This window comes from Pseudonaja textilis, chromosome 10, assembly GCF_049901715.1.
Source record: "Pseudonaja textilis isolate UNSWEBS1 chromosome 10, rPseTex1.2, whole genome shotgun sequence".
In the NCBI taxonomy this organism is placed as follows: Eukaryota; Metazoa; Chordata; class Lepidosauria; order Squamata; family Elapidae; genus Pseudonaja; species Pseudonaja textilis.
Genome location: NC_141999.1, coordinates 19,841,321 through 19,859,949, shown reverse-complemented (window position 1 = coordinate 19,859,949; position 18,629 = coordinate 19,841,321). Strand labels below are relative to the sequence as shown.

General features: G+C 45.1%; 1 protein-coding gene across 1 annotated transcript; it reads right to left on the bottom strand.

Moving 5' to 3' along the window:
* Nucleotides 1-3,215: 3,215 nt before the first annotated feature.
* LOC113452575 (phospholipase A2 inhibitor gamma subunit B-like) lies at nt 3,216-14,122 on the bottom strand. Its single transcript, XM_087939403.1, has 5 exons — nt 14,016-14,122; nt 9,186-9,299; nt 7,939-8,091; nt 4,869-5,006; nt 3,216-3,565 (listed from the first exon to the last, which is right to left on the bottom strand). Exons 1-5 carry the CDS (start codon nt 14,086-14,088, stop codon nt 3,372-3,374), a joined length of 672 nt encoding a protein of 223 aa, XP_087795529.1. The 5' UTR covers nt 14,089-14,122; the 3' UTR covers nt 3,216-3,371.
* Nucleotides 14,123-18,629: the final 4,507 nt, after the last annotated feature.

The following is an 18,629-nucleotide window of genomic DNA, read 5'->3' as shown; positions in this document are numbered from 1 at the left end:
GATTAGTACGTCTAGGAATGGTAGTTGTTTGTTTGTTTCCGTTTCCATGGTGAACTTGATTTTGGGGTGTGTGCTGTTTAGGTGTGTTAGGAAATTGTTTAGGTTTTCTTTTCCATGGGGCCAAATCACTAATGTGTCATCGATGTATCTTAACCATAGTTTGGGTTTGTGGGTGGTGTTAGCCAGTGCTCTGGATTCAAATTCTTCCATGAACAGGTTTGCAATGACAGGTGACAGTGGTGATCCCATAGAGGCTCCTTCAATTTGCTTGTATCTTTGTCCTTTGTATATGAAATATGTGTTGGTTAAGCAGTGTTCTGCTAGTTTCATGAGGTGTTTAGCTGGTTGGTATTTATCTATTTCTATATCTATATCTATATCTATATCTACATCTACATCTACATCTGTATCTATATCTATATCTATATCTATATCTATATCTATATCTATATCTATCTATCTATCTATCTATCTATCTATCTATCTATCTATCTATCTATCTATCTATCTATCTATCTATCTACCCATTAAATTATTCCTTATTCTCTTGATCCTTTCTCTTCTCTAGCCAACCATAAAACTTATCCCATATTTTATAATAGTCCGATTCATCCTTATTTTTCAATTCCTTTGTCAATTGGTCCATTTCTGCACATATCCAAATTTTCCTGATTATTTCAAATTCATTTGGAGTTTCTTTACTTTTCCATTGGTGTGTGTATGCCAATGGATGGAATGGATGTGAGAGTGAGGAATATGAATTCTGATAAAACATTTTCTCTTGTCTTCATTTCTGTAGGGCCTTGATCAGCCTTGCTCCTTCACGTCCCTCTCTACAGAAGGAGTGGGATCATGGAGGAGTGGGGGTGCTGTCTCAGGCAAAGATTTAAAACTGCTTTTACTTTTTTCTGTGGAAAGGGGGGGTCACGGGGAGTGGGGGAGCTACTGCTCTGCAATAGGAAAGGGGTTGGAATTGCACATTCTTAGCGAGACAGAAGTTAGCACTTTAAACCACTAGCCAGGATATTAGGGATAAGAATAGCTTGCTTATATGGAAAAAAACCCAAACCACATAGCTGGCACATGAAACTAGGACACTTTGCAAGATACCCGTGACCTGGGGTGAAACACAGGTGATGCGACATTTAGCTAGGTAGGGGGCTGAGATCCAAATCACCAATCAATATTATCTGGTATGCATGCATTATTAGGGGAAGGGCAAAGGGCTGAATGCGACCACCCCTTGGCTATAAAAATTGCTGTAAGATTCTCATCAAGGCCCTTGGTTAGCTTTCAAACTGGGGTCCTTATACCTATAATTATGTATCACACCTTGTGTCTGGTGAGTTATCGGCTTTGGCACCAAGCAAGAGCCCAGTTTTGGGCGCAACAGTTTCACCCAGGTGTACTTCAGGTTTTTCTTGCCTAGGTGTAAGACTAACTAGAAATGAGACACTGTTTCAGAAACCAGCAACCCAGAACTAAAGGGCCTTGAAGGTAAAATCCTCTCTGGGTTCAAACGCAGATTCTTCCTTGCAAAATTGTTATCAGGAGATATCCTCACATGGAGGGCATATCTCACTAAAAGGCAGAGGATGCAATTTGCTAAACTGTCAGTGAATACTTCAGCTTCAACCACAACAACACAAGAGCATACAATAGGTACAAACTCAAGGTAAAATGCACCAAACTTCATTGCAGGAAATACGACTTCAGCAACAGAGTGGTCAATGCCTGGAATACTCTACCTGACTCTGTGGTTTCTTCCCCAAACCCCAAAAACTTTAACCTTAGACTGTCTACTATTAACCTCACCCCTTTCCTAAGAGGTCTGTAGGGGGGCGTGCATAAACGCACCAACGTGCCTACCGTCCCTGTCCTATTGTTTCTTTTTATTTTTCTTATAAGTATCTATCTCATGTATTCAAAACTGTTTTTTTTCTTATACCTGTATCTTGTAAGCAATTGACAAAATAAATAATTTTTTTAAAAATTGTTCCATTCCCAATGAAAGGAACGGATTCCGGGAGTGGGGGCAAACCGGTAGCTAATTTTATGGCTGTTTTATGGCCGGTTTGGTGAACCAGAAAACCTCACCCAGCCCCTCCCAGGAGTCCCCACGTGGCCCGTTTTGGATGCAGGTAAGTGCAGAGCGCACGTGGAGGCTCAGGGAGAGCGAAAACTGGACCTCCCGGAAGTTTGGGAAGGCCAGAAATGGGCCTGTTTCTGGTTTCTAAGAGAGCCTCCAGAGCCCGGGAGGCCATTTTCACCCTCCCAGAGGCTCAAAGAAAGCCTCCAGAGCCCGGGGAGGGCAAAAATGTCCCCCCCAAGTGGTGCAGGAGGCCGACTAGGCCACGCCCACCATGGGCACACCTACCCAGCAACTGAGCAGAGAACCGGTTGCTAAAATTTTTGTAGCCCACCCAGGGGGATTCAAATTTTTAAACAACCGGTTCTGTGGGTGTGGCTTAGGTGGTCATGTGACTGGGTGGGCACGGCTTGATGGTCATGTTATTGGCTGGGTGTGGCCAACTCAATATTACTCACATCAAGGCACACATCTCCTCGCCTGGCCTCTCATGACTGTGGGGATGCTGCAACAGTCGTAAGTGTTGAAAAATGGTCATAAGTCATTTTTTTCAGTGCCATTGTAACTTTGAATGGTCACTCACTCCACACAAGCAAAGTACCAGGAAAGGAGAGGAAAAAAAAACTCCAGAGAAGTTCCTGAGACAGGAAGTCCAGTCCTGCCAAGAATGTAATAAGGGTCAACGGAGAGGCAGCTTCTGTAAGCAACACCAGAATGTTTCCTTCCTGCCTTCCTTACAGGATTAGGCCAGTAATTTCTTCTAACAACCGGTTCTCCGAACTGCTTAGAATGTTAACTACCGGTTCTAGCGAATAGGTGCAAACTGGTAGAATCCCACCCCTGAGCCTACCCGTGAAGGGATAGCAGGAAAGCTGATGGAAACCATAAGATGTATGACTTTTCTTAAAGCTCATTTAATTTTATAATTCCCTTCAACGAATCACTGAAGTTGGTTGAGGTTGTGGTCTCTAGGCAACGGGGTTTGTGTCTGTCTGTCTGTCTGTCTGTGTGTGTGTGTGTGTGTGTGTCTTTCCCCCAATCCCAAATTCTATCCCCAAAAAAAAAAGGACAGCAAAACATTCAAATCCCATTTGTTTTTTAAACCTGTAGTTTATTTTTACTGAACTCCATAGGAGGGGGAGAGGAAAGAGAGAAAAGCAAACTACTACAAAGCTGAGAAGCTACAGACCGTAGGCAGGCCATGGAATATGGAATATGGAATACAAGGGAGGCAATACATCGGAGCAGAACTGAGCCACTCCTTTTCCTGTGCTTATTTCACTTAGACAAGTAACTTCAGGATCCAAAAGCTGGAGAAAGTCGTCAGAAAGGAAGCCAGAACTTGAGAGGCCCCTGAGAAGGTACACGTGAGTTTGTCTTTGTGTATCACACGTATCTCCTGTTTGCCCCCTTGCAAGACCAAGCACGTATTTTTGGAGCCACATCCTTTCAGAGTGTGTGTGGCGAGTTTTCCATCTGAATGGGAAGAACAGAATGGGGTCAAATAGCTGAAGAGCTAAAGATTTCTCAGAACTTTTTCCAGGGGCTCCCACAGGGGATCGATGCAACGACCCTTCAGGCCCGTTAGAGAGCAGGCTGCCCAGCAAATGGCCTGCACGGTTTATAATCGGGGGTCTCCAACCTTGGCCTCTTTAAGACTTGTGGACTTCAACTCCCAGAATTCCCCAGCCAGCTCCACAAGTCTTAAAAGTTGCCAAGTTTGGAGATCCTTGCTCTAGAACATTGGTACCTTTCAGGACCCTATCAGATAGTGTGAAACGACACACATCTTATCTGGAGCCCAGCAGCAAAACAGGAATAACAAATCATATTGTTCCCTTCGTCTCTCTTTCTCTCTCTCCCTCTCCCTCTTTTACTTGTTCTCTCACTCTTTCTTTCTCTCTCTTCCTCTTTTTCTCTCACTTGTTTTCTTACCCTTTGTCTCACTCTTTCATTTTCTCTCTTCCTGTCTCTTTCCCTTTTCTCCCTCTTTCTTTCTCTCACTTGTTCTTTCACTTTCTCTCTCTTTCTTTCTCTCACTTGTTCTCTTATCCTTTGTCTTACTCTTTCATTCTCTCTCTTTCTCTCTGTCTTTCCTTCTTTCTTCCTGTTTCTGTTTCTTTCTCTCACTTGTTCTCTCACTTTCTCTCTCTCTCTCCTTCTTTCTCTCTCACTTGTTCTCTCACCCTTTGTCTCTTTCTTTCTCTCTCTTTCACCTTGTCTCTCTTTCTCCCTCTTTCTTTTTGGTTTCTTTCTTTCCCTTACTTGTTCTCTCTTTCTAGCTCTCTCTCTCTCTCTCTCTCTCTCTCTCTCTCACGCACTCACTCACTCAGTCATGGCTGGCTGGCTGGGAAATTCTGGGAGTTGAAGTCTGCACACCTTTAAGTTCCCAAAATGGAGAAATAGGCTGCCCATTTATTTCAGGATTTGGGGCTTTAGTTAACCCCTTTAAATAGCCCAAATTTGCCATAGTACAGCTGGAATGCCTTGCCAAATTTTTCAATCCCTCCTCACAATATATGGGCCCTAGACCAATGGTCCCCAACCTTGGCCACTTTAAGACTTGTGGACTTCAACTCCCAGAATGGACCAACTCCCAGAGTGGACTTCAACTCCCAGAATTCCTCAGGGGGAAGGAGGAGGATTCCTTAGGAGGAGGAGCAAAGCTGGCTGAGGAATTCTGGGAGTTGAAGTCCAAAAGTCTTAAGGTGGCCAAGGTTGGAGACCCCTGTCCTAGACCCTGGGGAATTCTAGTGAAATGAAAGCATGCAATACTTACTGGAAGTCGCGTTTGTAATTATAGTAAAGCAATCGGTATCTTTGCCAGAACATTCCACGGTATCTTTTTTACAGGAGTCTCCTATGCTGTTGCAAGCAGGGCACTTTTTCCTTTTTGGGTCTTTCTCTAATGCTGGCACTGAAAGAAGAGGGTTCGAAGATTCTTAAGTCAAAATTCATAGTCAAAATTGGGGTAAGCTTCATTCAGAGACAAGCATATAGGTAGTTCTCGACTTACAACAGTTCACTTAGTGACTGTTCGAAGTCCCAATGGCACTGGGGTTGGGTGGAGGGGAGGAAAAGGCGACTTGTGATTGTTTTTCACACTTACGACCATCGAAGCATCACGTGGTCACGTGACCAAAATTTGGATGCTTGGCCACTAGCTCATATTTATGACGGCTGCTGTTTCCCTGGAGGGGGTGGTTGTCAACTCATAAAACATTTTGTATACACGTTTTATAGTTGACAACAGAAAGAAAGTGGTGGGGGCGAGTTTCAAAGAGCAGGCAGCAGTGTGGAATCGAAAGTACACTCCATTCATATTTTCTTCAAAGACTGATTAGATGACTTGGTCTTGGCTGTGGACGTTTTTTCGTTGGGTGATACACCCAGAGGGGTGGAGTGGGGGAAAGCAGGATCAAGGGTGACAGTGAATTACATATCTCAGACTTGGCTACACCCAGGTTAGTGCCGGAAGTAGAATGTTAACTTCAAATAGATCCTCTTTAGTTTTTGGGAGTGTGGCTCGAGGCTCATGATTTAATTGGAGTAACTGCCGGAATCCTGATAGGGGTTTGTGTGTGTGTGTGTGTGTGTGTGTGTGTGTGTGTGATCCCCCTTTTACGTCCTCCTGACCCCAGCAAAAGTCTATGGGGAAGCCAGATTCCACTAAACAGCCCTGTGACTAACTGACCCACTGCAGTGATTCACTGAACAGCTGTGGGGCAAGGAAGGTCGTAAAATGGGGTAAAACTCAGCAATGCAAATTTGGAGCGGCTCAAGTTAAGATCCTAAAGTCGAGGACAACCTCTGTTGTGAGATATATTGCATACTTCAATGGCACGAGCAGCAGCCCGGGAAGGAGATTTCGAGAAGGTTCAGCGGTAATGACGGGACGGTCTTAAAAGCTCCTAATTATTGTTTCCAATTAAATGTTCTTACTAAGTAATCCTGCCTAACAGTCTGCAGACAGAAGAAAGAAGAGAATGTAGCCAATGAATGAAAAGTTACCTCCTTCCCTCCCTTCCATCCTTCCTTCCTTCTTTCTCTTTCTTTTCCTTCCTTCTTTCCTTCCTTCTCTCTTTCTTTTCCTTCCTTCATCCCTCCCTCCCTCCTTCCCTCTCTTCCATCCTTCCTTCTCTCCCTTTCTTTTCCTTCCTCTTTCTTTCCTCCCTCTTTCCCTCCCTCCCTTCCCCCTCTCTTTCTTTTCCTTCCTTCCTTCTTTCCTTCCTTCCTTCCTCTCTCCCTCCCTCCTTTCCGTCTCTCTCTTTCTTTTCCTTCCATCCTTCCTTCCTTCTTTCTCTTTCTTTTCCTTCCTTCTTTCCTTCCTTCTCTCTTTCTTTTCCTTCCTTCATCCCTCCCTCCCTCCTTCCCTCTCTTCCATCCTTCCTTCTCTCCCTTTCTTTTCCTTCCTCTTTCTTTCCTCCCTCTTTCCCTCCCTCCCTTCCCCTCTCTTTCTTTTCCTTCCTTCCTTCTTTCCTTCCTTCCTTCCTCTCTCCCTCCCTCCCTCCTTTCCATCTCTCTCTTTCTTTTCCTTCTTTCCTTCCTTCCTCCCTCCCTTCCTTCTTTCTCCCTCTCTCTTTCCTTCCTTCCTCCTCCCTCTCTCTCTCTCTTTCTCTCTCTCTCTCTCTTTCTTTTCCTTCCTTCCTTCCTTCCTTCCTTCCTTCCTTCCTTCCTTCCTTCCTTCCTTCCTTCCTTCCTTCCTTCTTCCTCTCCCTCCCTCCCTTCCTTGTCATCAGCAGTGTCCACACAGGGAAAGTCCCCAAAAGTTAGGGTTCTGGTCAGAACCACGTGGTTGAAATCCCATCCCTTTTGCATGTGCCATATGATTGCGATTGCCATCTTGACTTGTTTTTGCTTTGTTTGGGGTTTTTTGCACGCATGCACACACACACACACACACACACCCCACATGGTACTTAAACAGAGAAACACACAGAAAAACACATAGAGAGAGCCAATTTGGTTTAGTGGTTAAGGCAGCAAGCTAGAATCCGGGAGACGGTGAGTTCTAGTCCCACCTAGGTGACTTTGGGCCAGTCACTCTCAGCCCAGTCCCACTTCACAGGGTTGTTGTGATGGGAAAAAAATAGGAGAAGGAAGGGGTGTTTGATAGATTGGCCGCCCTGAGTTTGTTTGCTTTTTACAAAAATAATAGATGCGGGATATAAATTAAACGAATAGCATACTAACTTGGGGATTAAAGGACCTATTTGGGTACTCAGAGGTCTCAATTAGTTGGTCGCTGACAACTTTTCAAATTAAGCTGCATAAAATTAACCAAGAGCCGCTTAATGGCCCAAAGGTTGGTATTTGTTTGTTGCTGTTTCCTTTTCATGACTTGGAGGCATTTTTTGACTGCTAGTGATTGCCTATACAAGGCCCTGCGGTTTTCTTGGCAAGGTTTTTCAGAAGTGGTTTTCCATTGTCTCCTTCCCAGGGCTAAGATAAAGTGACTGGCCCAGACCACCCCGTTGGTTTTGGGCCTGAAGCGAGACCGGAATCCCTGGTTTTGGGCCTGAAGTAAGACTGTTTTCCCAGTGCCTTAACCACTGCATTAAAGATTGCCTATCCATGATCTATTGTGAAAGTTGATGCAGATAGAGTTTAGCAGAGTTGGAAGGGACCTTGTAGGTCATCTAGTCCAACCCCCACCCACCCACCCACCCAAGCAAAAGACCCTACTACCACCATTTCTGACAGGTGGCAGTCCGGTCTCTTCTTGAAAGCTTCCAGGGATGAAACTCCCACAACTTACTTTAACAAGCTAAACCCAACTAACTAAACTAAACTGAAGTTATTGTAGCTGACAAGTGGGGTTAAAATCCTTGGTGTAAAGCAGCTCTTACATGTTGTTGCAACTTCGGAGCAGGCTTCCTCTGTGCAGCACTGTTGCATCATATGGTACATGTGTCCATTCCCCAAATCAAAATGCATGTGGATATTATCACACTCAGCAGATTTGCCACAGGATTTGTGAAACATGTACTCAGGTCTGCTACCTACAGTGGAGGTCAAAGAAGAAATTAAAACAATATTTTGGAGGATTGGAAAAATGTCTTTCCTAGGAAGAATGGTCTTTGCCTGAGCAACTCGTTTCATGGACCTTCTCTGCGTGCCTACTGACCTTGTTCCCACAACCTATTCAATCACTGAATCCTGAATATTATGTTGAGTTGACATACTGAAACGTAAACTAACCTCATGGGCTGGCTCACACAATATGCTAAGAAGAGGAGGAGGAGGAACTACCTAGCAAATAAGGTCTTGATGTTCTCTGAGGTTGGTGGTTTTCTTGCAGACATTTCATTACCAGCGCACTGATGATGTTACCTAGTTGGGCAATGAACGTATGCAAGTTCACCACCAAGCTGAGAGAGCACCAAGGCCCCCACTGTTCAACCCCAAGCTGCAAATATTCTCCTCTATTGAAACTTAGCAAAGGTAAAATTAACCACGCTAAGAATGCTGTACAAATGATTCTGACCTCTTGAGTGAAGTGTGGCAGTGCTAACAGCAGCAGAGATGAAGACTGTCTACTCTTGGAAGATGATGATGTGTGTGAGAAAGAGAGGGAGAGAGGGAGAAAGAGAGACAGAGAGAGGAGAGAGAGGGGGTGAGAAAGAGAGAGAGGGAGAGCGGGGAGAGGGAGAGAGGGGGAGGAGAAAGAAGGAGGGAGAGAAAGAGAGGGAGAGAGAGAGGAAGAGAGGAAGAGAGAGGGAGAGGAGGAGAGGGGGAGAGAAAGAGGGAGGGAGAGAGGGGGAGAGAGAGAAAGAGAGGGTGAAAGAGAGAGAAGGCGAGGGGAGGGAGAGAAAGAAGGAGGGAGAGAGGGGGAGAAAGAGGGAGAGAGAGCGCTTTTATAAGCAGCTTTGAAACAGTACTTTGCACAAGTTTTCCTCAACTCCCAAAATGCTATTATCTGGCCTACCTGAGAATTCTTGGAAATATAAGTAGAGAATTTTTCCAACTATACAACAAGCGGAGGTTGCCTTGCTGCAGTTGGGAATTTCCATCCGCCCATCAACACACACACACCCTACACCCCACACCCCACACCCCAATTTTTTTTTCTTGATTTCCAGGCCCTTGCACCAACCCAGAGAAGATTGCACAATCCCAATGACGCAGGTGTCTCCATCGGTGCAGTTCTCCATGGGACCCGTACAGGAAGTCTTGTTGCTGTGGCAGGTTTCACACTGCAAACAACTGCCTTGAAGCGGGAAAACAAAGACAATTAGTATGTTTGAGCAATGGGAAGGATGATGTTGAGAAGGAGACCAGTGTTTTTAATATCCAGAGCATATAAATCCTTGCTCATCAACAGTGAACGACAGGGCCATGGTAGAAAAAGTAGAAATAGTATAAAGGACAAGAATATGGGTACTGTTTATTGTTGGTCTGTCTACTTGACTGTTCAAGTTATGGGCCACTCTAGGGCAGTGTTTCTCAGCCTCAGCAGCTTGAAAACTTGTGGACTTGCCAGCTGGGGGATTCTGGGAGTCAAAGTCCATACATCTTCAAGAAGGAAGAAGAAACATTTCCCTAGAGGCAGAGCTCTCTAACGGAGGCATGATTATGTTTCTCTTCCTGTTATTCAGGATACTGCTTATAAGCAGGGGTGGGATTCGCATCTATTCGCTAGAACCAGTTGTTAACTTTCTAAGCAGTTCGGAGAACCAGTTGTTAGAAGAAATTCCTGGCCTAATCCTGTAAGGAAGGCAGGAAGGAAACATTCTGGTGTTGCTTATAGAAACTGCCTCTCCATTAACCCTTATTACATTCTTGGCAGGACTGGACTTCCTGTCTCCAGAGCTTCTCTGGAGTTTTTTTTCCCTCTCCTTTCATGGTACTTTGCTTGTGTGGAGCCGGAAACTGACATATGTGTAGCCTAAATGAACAGTTGGAGACCTGAGAGTTTGACTTTCTTAAAGGGGAAGGGTTGTTTTAAGCTTTTTACACTGCTGTTGGGAGGAAATACTTCCCTGTTGGAGTATTGAAGAAATAATTGAATAACGAAGCAGAGCTGCCGGAAAGAAGCTTTTAATGACAAGGAACCATGAGTGACATTAAGCAAGGATTCTTGGCTAGCTGGAAAGATTGACATTCAAATGTGAGTTTACATACCCTTTCTGAGTTTTGGTCTAAAAATGGTTTTTGGTGATGTTTAATCCTGTGTTTATTGATGGGATAATTTTCTCTATTTAGCTTTGTTTGGGAAGAAAAAAGGTTAACTTCTGTTCCTGAAAAAAAACTGGGTTGAAAAATCTGGCTAATTCCTGTGTCTATTTGTCCTGGTAATTGGTTTAACAAGCAACAGCTACTGTTGTGATTTAATTATTTGTGTTGTGTTTGAATTTTTTCCTGCTCTCATGGTTTCTTTTTCTATCGGGGGGGGGGGGGTCTTCCTTCACTGCTTTAGTGGTATCTGGCACTGTCCTTTTGGGGTGTACTTCCAAGAGGCAGAATGCAAGCTTGGCACTGATTTTTTTTTTACTGCCTTTCGGGGGGCCATGTGATTTTTCCTTAAATCTGGATGATTTCCTCAGGATATCTTGTGAGGTGAGTGAGGCCAGCTGGTGTGTTTAAGTGGTGCAAATAGATCCAAAGATTGCTTCTCCTGGGTGTGCTCTTTCTGGAGAGCTTAAATGACCTCTCTGCTAAGGGGTTTCACTTCATGAGCAAGAGTTGGCTGCTGATAGTTATCGTTGCATTTTAACTATTTTAATTCCTCAAGGTGCTCTGGCGCCCTGCCTGATTTGTAACTCAGGCTTGCAGGTATTTTTAATCTAATGATTGGTACTTAAGGCGGCTTTTTGCAAGCAAAGAAGCTTTTTGTATTTTTGTACAGGTAATCCTTGACTTACAACTGTTCATTTAGTGACCATTATAATGATACTGAAAAAAAGTGACTTATGACTGTTTTTCACACGACCATTGCAGTATCCCCACAGTCACAAGAGACCAGGCGAGGAGAAGCGCCCCTTGATGTGAGTGATGTTGAGCTGGCCATGCCCAGCCAAGCCATGCCCACCAACTAAGCCACACCCACAGAACTGGCTGTTTAAAAATTTGAATCTCACCCCTGCTTTTAAGTGCTATCTGCTTAGAGCTCAAAGCATGGTTAGAGACCCCCACAAACCCACTTTACAGCCTGTTCCTGTTGCTCCCCTCTGGGAGGAGGTTTCGAAGTATTTCTAGCAGGACTTCCAGATTCTGTAACGGCTTTGTTCCCTAGGCCACCTATCTGGTAAACTTGCAAGGTTCATTTTTCTTGCCATGTACCTGTATACATCTGAATTAGACTGTGGTGTTTCTCCATGTCATAGACTATATGTGGGTATATGCATAATTTTGTATGTATGTACGGTATGCATGTATTCATTTATTTTGTCATGTTCATGTAGTGTATATTTGGAGGCGGTGAGCCTTCGAGAACTGTCTGCAATGAAATTTCATTTTTATATATGCTGATTAGTGTACATTCAAAGTGACAATAAAGTTATTATTCTATTCCAATCCCATTCCACTCCACTCCATTCCATTCCATTCCATTCTATTCTATTTTCATTCCATATTCTATTCTATTCTTTTCATGTGTTTCTTTATGGCAGAGGCTGGAAATGAGGACATTTTCAGCAGCATCCTCAAAGGAGGTTCCAAAATGTACAAACAGTGGTTGCGTTTGCACAATTGAAGCTCCCACCCAGTGGTGCAATTCAAATTTTTTTACTACTGGTTCTGTGGGCATGGCTTGGTGGGTGTGGCAGGGGAAGGATACTGTAAACTCTCCAGTCAGAAGCGTTATTTGTCAGTTCTCCAAACTACTCAAAATTTCCACTACCGGTTCTCCAGAAATGGTCAGAATGCCACCTCTGCTCCCCTTCTTCAGAGGTGTTGAAATGAGTAGATGTCCTCATGTTTGGAGACCGCCATCTTGACTGTTATGTGACCACTTCCTCTTACCATGGCTGTCCAAGAAGGGATGTTAGGAAATACAGCAGGATCAGAAGTAAAAGGCAGTTTGTGCGTGGGGAACCTTGGTTCCATGGGAGTGATGATGGGTGGAAAACATTTCAACTTAGTCATGGGCATGGAAATTTCCAGAAGAGAAGATAAACAAATCATGGTGTCTGTACGATGACAGCATCCTACAAACAAAGGTTGTATTTGCATCCAGTGCTGTTAATCAGTAAGCCAACCACTGTTTGAGCAACCTCTTCATACTTATATTCAAATATAATGTAAATATAAATAGCCTGGGCATGGCTTAGGTCAACTGTTCTGTACCAATCCCACTTGGTGCTGTGAAACTAAAACTGGAACTGAAACTCCTCTCCTCTGCTTGTGTTTTGCATTTAGGACAGCTTTCTTTTCAGGTGGGGAGGGTGAGTAGAACTCCTTAGCATCAGAGCGTGTTAATAATAATATTGGAAATACTAAAGCTCTGATGGTCATTTTGAAAAATCCTTTCTTAGTGAGCACCTAGAAATCAAGAGGAACATATGTGTCACATTTCAAGTTTGTAGGCTTTACAGTTCTGGAGATTTTGTGATGATGTGTGAAGTGGTATTTCGCTTTTATATATGCAGATTACCTTATTTATGGTTTTATTTCATATAGTTTTTCTCTTTTATGGTCGTAAGCCACCCAGAGCCTATATATTTTTAGGAATAAATAAATAAAAATACTTTTCTTCAAGGACTTTTTTTTTCTTTTTTTTGAAGCTTGGACTTGGGAGTCCGGAGGAAATGCCCAATTAAAAATAGTGAGTTTGGGATTAGTTGTGTTTGTTCTGGCCACACTATGAAACCATAGAACCATCAAATAAAAGTCAAAGGCTGCCTGTTAGTTCCATGCCTTATTACCTCATTTTGGTTCAATATAGTTGAATGCTGCCCCTTTAGGGCATTATATGAGGGGAGATATACTACTCTCTACATCAGGTAAATGTCTATGGAGATTCTCTGTCATCCAGGACATGGTTGTCCAAGGTGTTTTTTCAAGAGGCAACTGGACTTCCTGGTTTTTCTTTGAAGACGTTTCGCTTCTCATCCTAGAAGTTTCTTCAGCTCTTCAGAGAGAAGAAAAGAAGCTTCCGACAGCTGAAGAAGCTTCTAGAATGAGAAGCGAAATGTCTTCAAAGAAAAACCAGGAAGTCCAGTTGCCTCTTGAAAAAACACCTTTGGGTCTCTACTCCAGAGTTTCCCAACCGTAACCATTTTATGTTGTGGTTAGCCGGCAGCAGGTGCGGACGGCTGAGGAGAGCGAGGACTCAGATGAGCGGCCAAGACCGTTAGGGAGTGGACTGCTGCCTTCAGAGATTGTGGGGGCTGGCAGCAGCAATGAGGAAGTTCCCGAGGAGCCTGTGCTAAGTGCGCATGAGTGCAGAGTTGCTTGCAGAAAAGAGCAGCGACTGGGGAGTAAGGCTTCACGGTAATGGCTCCTCCCTCAAGAGGATAAAAGCCAGTTGTGAAATGAACATTCTTTGCAGAAGACGTTTTGAAACTCCAGCCTCGTGGACATTCCAGTATCCTGAGATTGTATTTGAAGATTCTTGTGTTGTAAAATATTTCTAGGTAACTTTATCTGTTGTTTTTGGCAGCCTTGCACAGTTTTGGCGAGGCTCGTGCTCATCCAGGTTAAGTAGTTTGCAGCAGCCTTTTAAGTGGGGATTCGTAAGAATCATTAAAAGGTTTCTGTTCCCTTTGGTTCATGTTTGTTTTGTTGAACAAGGGTTTGGGTCAGAACATTTTAAGGCGTGTAGACTTCAACTCCCAGAATTCCCCAGCCAGCAGCCAGGAATTCTGGGAGTTGAAGTCCACACATCTTAAATAATGGGGAAGCATGGCTCTACACCCATTCCAGCTGGGATCCGATTCGGTTTGTCCAGCTGAACAACTAAGCACCAAGCAGAAGCCTTCTTTACCTGTTGCTAGAAGCACAAAGCAAAGAAAAATTTGTAGAAGAGCCCGCATGTTGTCCGATCTTAAGGAGCTCATCTTGTGATGGATCCTCAGAAGTCCCTGTGATGGCGTCCTGAGGAAGCAGGGAAGTCAAATAAGTATTACATGCATTGAACAACTACAGCAGGGGTGTCAAATTCAAGGCCCGGGGGCCAGATCTGGCCCGCGGTGTGCTTGGATCTGGCCCACGGGGCCACCAGTCCACAGTGCCTCAGTCAGTGAGCTTGTGGGGTGGGGGTGCATGTGTGTCCCCCACACTCCATTTTCATTGACAGAGGGCTGCAGGAGGCCATTGCAGATGAAAAGGGAGTGCAGGGGGGCACATGCAGCCCCCCCCCCCCCGGGCTCCATTTTCGCTGCTGGAGGGCTATCAAGGCAAACTGAAAACAAAACAAAAGGAGAAACGTTTTCCCTCTTGCATTTGAGCATGCAGGAAGGGCCAGGAAAGGAGAAAGGGAAAGAGGAAAGAGGGAGAAAAAGAAGAAAAAATGGGAAGAGAACAAGGAAGGGAAAAAGGAGGAAAGAGGGGAAGGAAAAAGAAAAGGAAGGAAGCTCAAAACCAGTGGTGGGATTCCAATTTTTTTACTAGCGGTTTTGTGGGCGTGGCATGGCTTGGTGGGCGTGGCAGGGGAAGGATACTGCAAAATCCCCATTCCCTCCCCACCCCACTAACCTGCTTTCCAGCTCCGTTCTCCTGTGCAGGGCAACAAAAGAGGACCCAGCCGATCAGCTGGGATTCAGGAGGTGGAGAATAGATGGGGGGGGGGACCAGTCAGAGGTGGGATTTGCCGGTTCTCCAAACTACTCAAAATGTCCGCTACCGGTTCTCCAGAACTGGTCAGAACCTGCTGAATACCACCTCTGGTCAAAACCATTAAAAAAACCACAGCGGTATGGTGTCAATCTGGACACGCCCAGGCAGGGGTGAGGGTGGCTCACAGCTTGCGAGCGAAACAATCCAAAGCTGCATCAAATCCACTCATCGGAGGGCAAACGGCAAGGAAAGGAAGGCACGTCCTTCCCACGGAGCAGCAGTGATCACCCCCCCACACACCCCCAAATTCCACCTCCACCTCCTCCTCTCTCTCTTTCCCCCCCTTCTCTCCAGCTCTAGAAGAACACAACTACCACTTCTCACCCTGTTGAAATCCTTCACGCCAAAAGGAAGGAGGCACCCCTGTTAGCTTAGTCGGAGGATCTGTGCACGCCAGTTGTGCCAAAAGGTAACTGACAAGAGGTGGCTTTAAAACACAGGAGGGTAAACCTGAGAAGGACAGAGGGCTGGGCGGGCGAGGGAAGCGTCACTTTTCTTTCATTCGCATAGACTAGAGTGAATCGTTCTTCTCCCAGTCGGGGAAAAAGAAATTCTACCTACGGACTGTGGCAGACTCCAATGTAGCTTTTCCCTACTTCGTCCTCACACACACACACCACTTCCAGATCTACTTCACTACCCTGGCAGCCCCCCCAATTTTTTTTAACAAGCCTCTCAAAGGGTGGTGGGGAGGGGAAGGTGAGACCCCCATGGGCGTGTTAACTTAAGGTGTAGGTGAGGGGGCCCATATTAGACTTGTTCTATCACTTAATACAATAACAATAACTTGGTCCTCAACACCAATAAGACCAAGGAGCTTATAGTGGGTTATAGAAGGAACAGATCCAGCCCTGGTTTATCAATGGAGACTGAATGGAGCAAGTAGCCAGTTTTAAGTTACTGGGTGTTACCATTGTAGCCCTGGTCAAAAGGGCCCAGCAGAGATTATACTACCTGAGACTTCTTAGAAAACAACAACCAAATGGAAAACTGCTGGTGACCTTCTACCGCTGCACCATAGAGAGCATTTTAACTCACTGCACCTCTGTATGGTTTGCCAATTACACAGGGGCAGATAGGAAAGCACTCCAGAGGGTTAATTTCATTGCCCAGAAGATCGTTGGTTGCCCTCTCCCCTCTTTGGAAGAGCTTTATAGCTCCCGCTGCCTTAAGAAAGTTCAAAACATCCTCAAAGATCCATCTCATCCTGAGAACCCTTTTCTTGAATTATTACCATCAGGCGGACGGTACAGAACAATAAAAACAAGGACAAATAGGCTGAAAAACAGCTTCCATCCCAGTGCAGAAGCTCTCTTGAATTCTACTGTATAGTGCAGTGTCGGTGTGGTGTCGGGGGTTTCTGGTTCAATGTGTGGGGTGTGAAGGATGTGGGTTTGTGTTTATTTTCATGGTCATGATGTGCACTGAAGATGGTGTTTGATTTCATTGTACGAGGTGCAATGACAATAAAGTAAAGTAAACTAAACTAAACTAAAATTAATAATCCTCTGGGTGGTCCTGAGGAAGGAAGGAAGGAAGGAAGGAAGGAAGGAGGGTCTCAGCGAAGTCCTGCCGTAGCACGTGGCCACCATAGGTGCCGCCGACATGAGTGATGTCGAGCGGACCACACCCACCACACCCTCCCCTCCCCTTGAGGTCAAACACAAATCTGATGCGACCCTCAATGCAGTGATGGGATTCAAAAAAAAATATTACTGGTTCTGTGGGTGTGGCTTGGTGGGTGTGGCAGGAAAAAGGATACTGCAAAATGCCCATTCCCTCCCCACCACACTAACCTGCTTTCCAGCTCCATTCTCCTGTGCAGGGCAACAAAAGAGGACCCAGCCAATCAGCTGGGACTTGGGAGGCAGAGAACAGACTGAAAGAAGCAACTTAGGCCGGTTTTCACACTTATGACTATTGCAGCGCCCCCCAGGGTCAGATGATCACCCTTTGAGACCTTCCTTCTGGCAGGCAAAGTCAATGGAGGGGCCAGATGTGCTTAACAACTGTCTTCTTAATTTAACAACTGCAGTGATTCACTTAACAACCGTGGCAGGTCACTGAACAACTGTCTTGCTTCGCCACAGAAATGTTGGCCACCCGGATTACTTGCCCTTTATTTCAGTTCTTATTTCCTGCAGGTCTTTGCTGCCACCTAGTGGTATGTTTGCAACTGACACCTGAGAGCCGTTTTTAGCTATTTTCATTGCTACAGGTAGTACCACCACTACGGACATTTTTGTGGCTAAGTGAGAAATTTTATTCTACAACTTTTCTATTTTACGACTTTTCTTGGCGCATTTGCTAAAGTGAATCACTGCAGGCGTTAAACTGGTGGCACGGTTGTGAAGTGAACCTGGATTCTGAATTGTCTCTGCTTGTCTGAAGGTCGCAAAAGGGACCTCCAGGACATTTGTGACCGTCGTAACTGTGAGACACTTGTCAAGTACCTAAATGCAAATCACGTGACCATAGGAATGCTCCAATGGTCATAAGTAGTGAAAAATGGTTGTAAGTCACTTTTTTTCACTTAGTTGTAACTTCGAGTGGTCACTAAGCAAACTGTTGTAAGTCGAGGACTACCTGGTGAGTTGTCTCCTCGTTAACTTGGGTACTGAAAGGAATTGAATGGATCTGCGTACTGGCTGGACTGTCACAAAAGGAGAAAATCCTCGGGTGCCCAAGATTATATGTGGTGGGGTTTTCTGCAGGGATGGGTTGCTACCGGTTCATACCGGTTCAGATGAACCGGTATCGAATTTTATGACCAGTTCAGCGAACCAGCAAATCCCACCCCTGGCTGGCCACACCCACCCCACTCTGCTCCGCCCCTCCCAGGAGTCCCCACACGGCCCGTTTTAGATTCCAGGTATGTGCAGAGGCTCAGCGAAGGCATAAAATGGGCCTCCCAGAACTTCTGGAAGCTGGAAATGGGCCTCTGGAGCCTGGGAAAGGTGAAAACAGTCCCCCCGCAGCCCGTCTTCGCTTTCAGGCCAAGGTGGTGCAGGAGGCTTACTAGGCCATGACTACCATGGCCACGCCCACCCAGCAACAAGGCAGAGAACTGGTTGCTAAATTTTTTGAAGCCCACCCCTGGTCTTCTGGCAGGGGAAAAAAACAGAGGGAGCGAGAAGAACTTTTAACTTGCTAGTGGCTTCCTCTTTGAATTTCCTTATGGGAACCTGGCAGGGAGCATCAAAAATCAGAAAAAAACCCACCCATTGATCTGCTTAATGACTGTCACATTCGCTTAATAACCGCTGCAAACAAGGCATAAAATCAGGGCCGGTTCCTGGGTGCCTTGACTTACACCCATAATGACTTACAATGGAAATTCTGGCTTCCATTACAGCCATAAGCCAAGGACCACCTGTAGAACGAAAAGTCAATTAAAAACCCTACGTGGAGTTGGTTGTGATCTGGAGTGTTAAAGAAAGAAACTGAAGGCTTTCTTTCAGCAGTTCAAGAACAAGCCAACATTCAGCGTGTAACAAACCACCGTGACTTCTCCCCTCTGGTGTAAATTAAAGGATGAAATAATGGACCATTTGATTAACGTGGTAACCCAGATGCCAGAAGCATTCATTGGAAACTTTGTTGAAGGGTTTGGCTGCTGCAAGAATTATTGGGACCATCAAATCGACAAGGTTTTGGGAAATGAGCACAGCTTAAGATCTTGTGGGACTTATGGGTCAAAACAGACAGACATCCTGTACATAACATACCTGTTATAATGGTCAATGAATTGAGTTCAGTTTGT

What these genes read in the sequence shown, in the direction of transcription:
- LOC113452575 (XM_087939403.1), bottom strand. Translation starts at nt 14,088, where the DNA reads ATGAGCTCCTTAAGATCGGACAACATGCGGGCTCTTCTACAAATTTTT. An exon ending in CTTTGTGCTTCTAGCAACAG is followed by an intron (nt 9,300 to 14,015) that starts GTAAAGAAGGCT and finishes TCCCGCTTCAAG; the next exon opens with GCAGTTGTTTGCAGTGTGAA. An exon ending in AATTACAAACGCGACTTCCA is followed by an intron (nt 3,566 to 4,868) that starts GTAAGTATTGCA and finishes CTTCCCATTCAG; the next exon opens with ATGGAAAACTCGCCACACAC.